Source organism: Helianthus annuus, chromosome 6 (genome assembly GCF_002127325.2).
Source record: "Helianthus annuus cultivar XRQ/B chromosome 6, HanXRQr2.0-SUNRISE, whole genome shotgun sequence".
Taxonomy (NCBI): Eukaryota; Viridiplantae; Streptophyta; class Magnoliopsida; order Asterales; family Asteraceae; genus Helianthus; species Helianthus annuus.
This window is the reverse complement of record NC_035438.2, coordinates 77,846,772-77,855,725: the sequence shown is the minus strand read 5'-3', so window position 1 is coordinate 77,855,725 and position 8,954 is coordinate 77,846,772. Positions and strand designations below refer to the sequence as shown.

General features: G+C 34.5%; 1 protein-coding gene across 2 annotated transcripts; it reads right to left on the bottom strand.

The window, feature by feature from the left end:
- Positions 1-1,752: 1,752 nt before the first annotated feature.
- Positions 1,753-6,114, bottom strand: LOC110865771 (auxin transporter-like protein 2). 2 transcript variants are annotated; one of them, XM_022115084.2, is made up of 10 exons: positions 5,778-6,114; positions 5,476-5,670; positions 4,543-4,811; positions 4,267-4,452; positions 4,070-4,182; positions 3,750-3,933; positions 3,231-3,328; positions 2,901-3,108; positions 2,272-2,529; positions 1,753-2,184 (listed from the first exon to the last, which is right to left on the bottom strand). In XM_022115084.2, exons 3-10 carry the CDS (start codon positions 4,711-4,713, stop codon positions 1,972-1,974), a joined length of 1,431 nt encoding a protein of 476 aa, XP_021970776.1. In that variant the 5' UTR covers positions 4,714-4,811; positions 5,476-5,670; positions 5,778-6,114; the 3' UTR covers positions 1,753-1,971. The 2 variants fall into 2 exon arrangements, with proteins under 2 accessions (XP_021970776.1, XP_021970778.1); XM_022115086.2 differs by having other exon boundaries at positions 4,543-4,694; positions 5,778-6,016.
- Between the last annotated feature and the right edge of the window lie 2,840 nt (positions 6,115-8,954).

The following is an 8,954-nucleotide window of genomic DNA, read 5'->3' as shown; positions in this document are numbered from 1 at the left end:
TTACACTTCTTTCTTACCAAATACGCGACTAAAAGTCCAAATAACATAGGATTTTGATTTCAATATCAGAATCCAAGGGCAATGTGGCTGCATATTTTTGTGTCACGTGACACTTTATTATTCTGAATTATTAGAAACAAAGTATTTAAATACCAAATTGAAATTTGAAAATCATTATTAATGTCATGGTACATGATCTTTGTATAATTTGCCATTCTTTTACATTTTGTTTTAATGAAAGATCCCAAGAATTAAGGGATGATTGGAGAGGACCCATATGGGTGAAGGGTCATTCATGCATGTTCACCGATTTGAGAATCATGTGCCATGATTGATTTGATTTGAAGTAAAGAAGAGTGTGAGTGAGAAGAATATAGAGTAGAGAGGTCACGTGCCACCCATGTGAAGTCAAGGAATTTGGTCTATGGCCCATTCACTCAAACATGTAAATGCTTCTTGTTTAGTAATGTCAACATCTTCCTTTCATACCAAAACAGATTCATTACTCCACTAACATGATCACTCTTAGCTCTAGGGTGTAAGAGTATTCACATCCATTCTATCAAATTTTGTGTGTAGAGTTTTTATTCATAATATAAAGAGTATAAAAAGTGGTTGTGAGTGTGGGAGAGAGAAAATGTTACTGTTCATCTGTATATTTGGGGGGACACTGTTCACCACCTATAATTTTTTAATATATTTTGAAAGTGGTTGTGAGTGAAGGAGAGAGAAAATATAATAATAAAGGTATAAAAAATATTATTTAATTGAAAAGGTGAGAGAAAATACAGTGTTTTTAGTGTAATTGAACATATAGTGGAATAAACTCATTAAAATCTTTGATAGTCAAAATTTAAGCTCGCATATTAAATGAGGCTAACCTGACTAATATCATGAGTCTAAACAAAGTTATTACATGTATAGTAATTTTGTTTAATCAAATAAATTTATATTAGATAATAAATATTGAGATATAAAACGTTAGAAATAACTAAATAACATATATTACGCTAAAATTACAAGTATAAACATATTTAAGTTTAAAAATAAATGTATATAGTTAAATAACATAGATCAATTGGTTTGGCAGGAGGTAATATCACGACCTTTCAATGTGGAGGTCATGTGTTAGAGTCTCACTTGGTGTAATTTGCTTGCAATATGTTCAAGTGGGCTAGGTGTTTTACCAAAGTGGGTCTTCGGCCGGCGGGTTTCCCTGAAATGGTGGGGGGGGGGGGGGCTGATCACCAGCATTGTCCGCGTACATAGGGCGTGAGTGGCCTTTCGCCAATGAGTTTCCTCAGGTGACCGAGCTTGTATGGTATTCGTTGACCGTTAAAAGAAACTAACAACATCCAATTTCTAATTTCTATAAAATTATGTTTTCTATAGAGATGGATGGTTGATATCTCTTCGGATTTTTTTTTTCTTTGGTAGATTGTCTTTTACACATGAAAAAGTCAACAATCAAACACTGAAAGCGATTGTTTCTGATTTAGTAATCTCGGGTCTCTATATATTCATTAGATAATCAATTCTAGGTTAATTTAAACAGAAAAAGAGAAAAGAGTCAGTTATACTCACTATATAGTATATACACATTTATTTATCATAAATAAAATAATAGATAGATATTATTATGTATTTATATATGATTATATTTATTAGTTGAACGTGTGTGTATTAACTTTTGTAACATGGCATTTAACTTTTGAAACATGGCAAGATAATACCAACAAGTAGAGCATCAAATAATTAACTTTTAATCAGCCAACGTTTGGAATACTCAATCATCACACTTTCAATCTACATTATAAAAAAGAAAACATTTAAAAGACAAGCCAAGTCACATCACATGTAGGGGAAAATAATTTATGCTCCCTATCTATAATACAATTAATTATAAGGAGTAAAAAAAAGTGAAACCCTGAGTCAACTCAGTTAACTTCGGGTCGGGTAGGTCGGGTCAATTCAATGTTGTTTCGTCGGTGGTGGTCCCGCAGGCTTGCACTGATAACACTTGGCGAAAAGTCCAAACGTATCAACTTGTCGTACAAAGTTCGTCATACTCGCCCATCCACCAAATCCAAACCCGACCACTAGTACCCATACAACTACAAATGCGTTGAGCACATACATCGCTGCCCAACTTGACATAAAACGAGGCGGTTTCTCAGCAGCATTCTGAAAATAATAAAATGCGATAAGAAATCAATACAACGAGACCAATATGTTAAGTTACTAAGTTGTACGTAGTTGTAAAATTTTCACCTGGCGGGCAGAGGGTGTCCTATAAGTGAGCATATGGGCAATGGCAGGGATGATGTAGACTGTGAAGCTGACCAAGAGTGCCCCAACTGCAGAGTTAATGGGTCCAAAGAAGGGGAAGATAATAGCCAAGAACCATATGGGGATGACCACGGGCAGCCTTGCTACTGCCCGTAAAAAGATGCTCTTTGTGTCATGCATCCCTATCACCTTCTCCCACACAAAGTACAATGGTGTGCAAGCGAATCCAAATGTAATAAACTGTCCATAAAAACCAAAATTAATAAGTTTTTCAAAGGTTTTCACCATAGAATTGTTAAACGGGTCGTGTTCAGAGGTTGACGTTTGACATGAACCCGAAAATCGTCACATATGAACCTGAACTAGATCTGTTTTACCAAAAAAAATATTTAGCATTTGTAATATTAACAATTTAAAATTCTGAATTTACATATTATTAATTTTCTTTAAAATTACACAGCAAAGGACATATTCTTTCGGTTTAGACCTTAGACCCTAACCGTGAGAATTTTGTTTTTTTGCTGACGTGACGTGCTCTGATTGGACATACTTTTATAAAGTTTCGTAATGCTTTTTGATTACACATTGCACAAGAAAGAGAGCAATTTTACCTGGTGAATGAGCATGAGAATGACTGCGGCATCACGCCATCGGGTCTTCGGGAGGAGGGAGAAGGCGTTAGAGTGGTTGAGAAGCTCATCGCCAAACGCCCAATACACCGCGGCAGACGACGGAAGGGTTAACGTGAAAACATATAGAGTGGCAAGAAGGTAAATATATTTGAACTTCCGCGGCTTCCACATAGCGTGCATAATTTCCCTATAAATCATCAAAACATATTGAAAAAAACTTGTACATCACAAAAAAAAAAAAAAAAAAAAAAAAAAGATAAACATGTACAATGTTTAATATTTGTTGATAAAAGCTCTAGTAATTCTTACACTGTGACAGCATGTCCACCAAAGGTGTACAAGATATTAGTCGCTCCGGTGAAATACAACACCAGCTTATTCGGACCGGTGTGCTCTACTCCATCAACCTAAATCACCATTTTTAACCAAAAAATATCTTGTTAGTTAATTAAAAAAATTTATAAAATTGTAGCGGTCAGAGGCGTATCTAAGAATTCATGTACCCTGTTTAAGCTCGAAAAAATGTGTCATTCCGTAGTGTTTTATTATTAATATTTTTTAAGATCAAATGGGTATTAGACTCGCTAAACATAATGCTAATGGGTAACTTCTAAACCCATAAAGATTGTTTTGTAAATGGACTGATCTTGGAGTTGGTATGGGTATACTATTTTAAAAAAATTAACATATGTATATCAGATTTTTTTTAAAACACGTGGCCCTCGAAGTCACGGGCCCTGTGCGGCAGTCCTCCCCGCACACCCTCATCACCGCCTCTAGCGGTGAATCATATTTTCTATGTATTGAATAACCGAGAGATTACAATACCTGGCCGTGAATTAAAGCCGCAATGGCCATGTACCAAGCAGTGTAAGTGGTCATGCCGAGGCCGAGAAACGACCAGATTCTGTAGTTATGGAAGGACGGAATGAAAACAGTTGTCGCGCAACACGCTCCAAATATGTATGTCCATGTCCTCTTGTCCAGATTATCATTTATGTAGTATATGTTACTGTCAACAAAATTGAAAAACTGTATTGGTGAATAATATTTTTTTTTTTGTACAAAGACTATAATAAAAAAAAATATAATGATAAAGCTAACCAACTAACGAAAGTTCAAAATCAAACAAATTCAAATAAACAAACCTTGCACAAGCTATAAGCTGAATAACAGAGCCGAACAGAAGAAATGTGCAATTAAAAGCGAGTCCAATCGCTTTCCAGTAAGGTCCCAGCAATCCGTCAAGAACTTCAAACCACTGCAATGTCCAACAAACAACGATCAAACCAACCGAAGGTAACCTGTTTGACATATTTCGGAAATACAAAGCAAATAACTAAACCTGTATAACATGGTTTTTAAAATTAACATTCTCCTTCTCTTTTCTAGCTCTATACTCAACATAAAGAACACTGATCAAATACGCGGTCCAGCTGCCCAAAAGCCCATAAAAAATCTGCAGAACAATCCCAGACGCCATTCCTAATTGCGAAAAAGAGTAAGGAAGTGTTAACAACACTTGTGCCACCTGCATAAACATGTGTTATCAATCAATACTTGTGTATCAAAATATCTACCTAGATTAGATTAAATTAGAAATTAATTAATTAAATTATACTTGATTTGATGAGCAACTAAACCAAGCATCCCAAGCGGATCCGCCATGCCACAACATACTTTTCATATCGAAAACGGAGTGATCTTCGGATTCTGCATCGCCGCCTTTTTGTCTTTCACTCCCGTTTAAATCACTTGATGCAACTATTGATTCTTCATTCTCGGACAACATGTTTAGTTAAATGAAATGTTTGGTTTCAAACTGTTGTATATGTATAATTGTATATGCAATGAATTGAATATGTGTGTATGTGGGGAGTATTGGAATTTCTGCAGAGGCAGACACTGAGTTAAATAAACATGAAGGTTGGAGAGATGAAGAGAAACAGGGACTTTGGATAGCCTTTATTTATTTCATGTATGGAGCTTCAAATGACATTAAACAAATGGAAAAAAAAAGTAATTATTGTTTTTATATCAAATAATTATGTCTCTTGTGTATTATATCAAATAATTATTATTGGTTTATTTGTTAGTGTAATTTAATGGTTTAAACTAGAGAAAAATGCCCGGATAGTCCCTGTGGTTTCGCCTTTTTTCACCTATAGTCCCCAACTTTCTAAAACTACCTGAATAGTCCCCAAGTTTTCATTTTTTGTTCCCGGATAATCCCTGGGTCTAACTTCAGTTTGTTTTCTCTGTTAAAGAGGGTTTGAAATGACAAAAATACCCTTTCTTTAAAAGGCCAAACCATAGGGACTATCCGGGCATCTTCTTCATTTTTATTTATAAAACCCCACCACCACCACCACCACCACCACCACCACCACCACCACCACCACCACCACCACCACCACCACCACCACCACCACCACCACCACCACCACCACCACCACCACCACCACCACCACCACCACCACCACCACCGTTTCTCCTAAAACTACCTCAATTTAAGGTTGAACAAAAAGACAAAAGTAAAACCGAAAATGATTACCAGTTAAATATGTTCAACAAAGTCAAGAAGATCATCAACTTCCTGCTTCAAAGCTGAAATCTTTTGCTGGATTGCAGCCACACGGTTTTCAGCATCTCGGCTCATAGATTTTTTCTCATAAGAGTCCACCACTGTTGTGTGTTTTAGCAGAATCTTTTCTTGTAAATCTCTCTCCTTCATAACCAGCTCCCCCACCTATGACCCATAATGAAAACAATTATCAGTCAATTTTGACCCATTTACTTATTAGCGATTTAGCGGGTGGTCATTTTCAGTTATATTTAATCTTTAATAATCAAAACCTTGGGTAAGATAAGTGCAGCTTGTGGAGAAGATTGTAAGAGAGCCAAAAGGGGTTTCAATTCTTTTGAAAGATCCTTCAATAAACTGTCAGCTGATTTGCGGACTGCTTTACAAGCTTGTACATCACCTGTTCTAGAAAGTTCTCTTAATGAACCTTCTAGCTTATCATGGATTAGTAGACATCGATTAATGATATCTTGAAGCTGCTGAATAGTTCCCTGAACCTGAAAAAAAAAAACAATCGAATATATAAGATACAAGGAATATAAGAAAACTTGGGGACTATTCAGATAGTTTTAGGCATAAACGGTGGTGGTGGTGGTGGTGGTGGTGGAGGGTGGAGGAGGGTGATGGTGGGTGGAGGTTGAAGATGAAGTATGGTGATGGGGTTTTATAAATAAAAATGAAGAAGATGCCCGGATAGTCCCTATGGTTTGGCCTTTTAAGGAAATGGTATTTTTGTCATTTCACACCCTCTTAACAGAGAAAACAAACTGAAGTTAGACCGAGGGACTATCCGGGAACAAAAAATGAAAACTTGGGGACTATTCTGGTAGTTTTAGAAAGTTAGGGACTATAGGTGAAAAAAGGCGAAACCACAGGGACTATCCGGGCATTTTTCTCTTTAAACTATTAAGTTTTTTATGATTAGGTTTGAATTAATGTTTTATTTAATGGTTTAAATTATTAAGTTTTTATGATTAGGTTTGAATTAATGTTTTAATTTTTTTTTGAACGGTGAGAATCTAACTTATTGTGAGAGAGATCTCACACCATCCTAAACAGAGGACACTAACCCTACAGTCTGGCCAGACTATTTTGTCTTAACCGGGTCCACGTTGGCGTCAGAGTTTGGCTAACGGCGTTCCCTGGGAAACCTTACCACCAACTGCCAGTGCAGAGGCTTGCGTCGCCACAAGAGAGAATCTCTTTAACGTAACGCACGGTGGACTAAAACCCGGGGTGGCTCAGGCTCAAACTCTTGAACTTGGGTATGGGATTGGTTGGTTTGAGTTCGGTTTTAACCAAAAACTAGTCGTGAAAATTCAAACTATAGAAATTAGGGGTTGAGATCTTGTACAAACAGTGCTAACTGTAAGAACCGTAAGAACAGATCAAAACCATTGATAGTTTAAATCAAGGGTTGAGGTTAATTATAAATAAAACCCTTAAAATTAAAAGTTAGTACTAACAAGTTAGGGGTAATTTCGTAAAATTGCTAGTCATTTGACCATTTTCAATTAAATACAAATTCCACCAAGGTTTTTTTAAACTAAAATAACTTTTATATACTTCATTATTTTTTTTTTTAAATATACCATAAAATCAAGTATTTTTTGGGGGTGGCGGCGCAACTTTTTGCCCGACTACCTGCCATTGCTTTGTAATTGCCCTTTTTCGTGTGGAATGATATCGTAATTCATTATGAGCTAAAAAAAAATAAAAAATATTAGTACCATATTACTATACTTTTTTTTTTATTTATAAAAGTAACTTTTATAAAAGTTACCAAAAGTTGTTTTATAATTGTGCTGATTATGTGTTAATTACAATATAATACAAACCAACACCAAAAGTAGATATAATCAGCACATCAGATGTGCTGATAATGGAGAACGATTGAGGATGTTGTGCTAATGTCGTTTATGTTGATAATTGAGAACGATTGAGTATGTTGTGCTGATAATGGAGAACGATTAAGTATGTTATGCTAATTATATAGTGTTGTGCTGATTATATTTTTTGTGGTAGTTTCGACAGGTTGGTTCAATCATGGAGAGTTACTAGATCATGGACATGTTAAAAAATTCAAACTTTGATTTGAATTAAACTTACATGGATTTAGGGATGTTTTAATAATTATTTTTAATTAGTTATAAATAAATATGGTCAAAAGGTCTAAATTACCCCTAAACTAATTTTTTATTGAGGCATACTTGTCAATTATGTGTTGATTCTTACGGTTTTTACAAACATAAGTGTTTGTATTTGATCCCATTCCTAGAAATTAGTCTTGGGAGTTGGACGTGTTATTTATATTCACAAAGTTTGGTTTAATTTTCTTACTTTCCTTTCTTTATGGTTATAAATCAGCAATCACTCGACGACCACTTCTTCAATCATTTTGCTTGAGTTAGTAGGTATTTCGATTCCCGGATTTGATTGTTTGGCGTTCACCGTTACACTTCATACTTATGTTGTTCCGTAGAAATATATATATTTGCTAATGTTAAGGCCACACGGGGTGGTGCGTTATAAAATCCCATCACGCGTTCTTTCATCACGGAACACCGCCGCCAGTGGCGTCTCTGAGAATTCACGTACCCTGTTCGAGCTCGAAAAATGTGCCCATATACTTTAACGAAAATTGTTTTTTTTTTTTTTAAAAAAAATCATATTAGTATTGGGTTGGACCCAATAAACATAATGTTAAGTCGGGTAAATTATAAAGCATAAAAAAATATTTGATAATAGGCCTCTATACGGATTTGAACGGGAAAATTAGCAAGTTCAACGCTTGTTTCATTCAAAAAGTATGTTTTTTATTAAAGTTTAATAAAAAACAGTTTTTTTTAAAAAAAAAAAATACAGAAACAGTTTTATAAAAGAAACAGTTTTTTTTTTTTTTAAAAATACAGAAACAGTTTTATAAAAAAAACAGTTTTTTCTTAAAATACAGAAACAGTTTTATAAAAAAAACAGTTTTTTTTTTTTTTTAAAAATACAGAAACAGTTTTATAAAAAAAACAGTTTCTAAAAAAAAAAAAACAGAAACAGTTTTTAATTAAAATAAAACAGAAACAGTTTTTTAAATTAAAAAAAAAGAAACAGTTTTTTAATTAAATAAAACAGTAACAGTTTTATAAAAAACAGTTTTTTTTTTAAAATACAGAAACAGTTTTATAAAAAAAAACAGTTTTTTAATTAAATAAAACAGAAACAGTTTTTTTAATTAAATAAAAATAAACAATTTTAAAAAACAGATTTTTTTAAAAAAAAAACATAAAATTTTATATTTTTTGTAGAACCGAAACCCACAAAGTGGAGCGAGCGAGGCGACAATCATGCGACAAGCCACCGAAGAGTATTGCCGACTGTTCAAAAAGAGGACTTTTCCACACGTGGAGGTATGGGAAGTTGCGAGACATCACCCGAAGTGGGTCCCCATTGAGTTG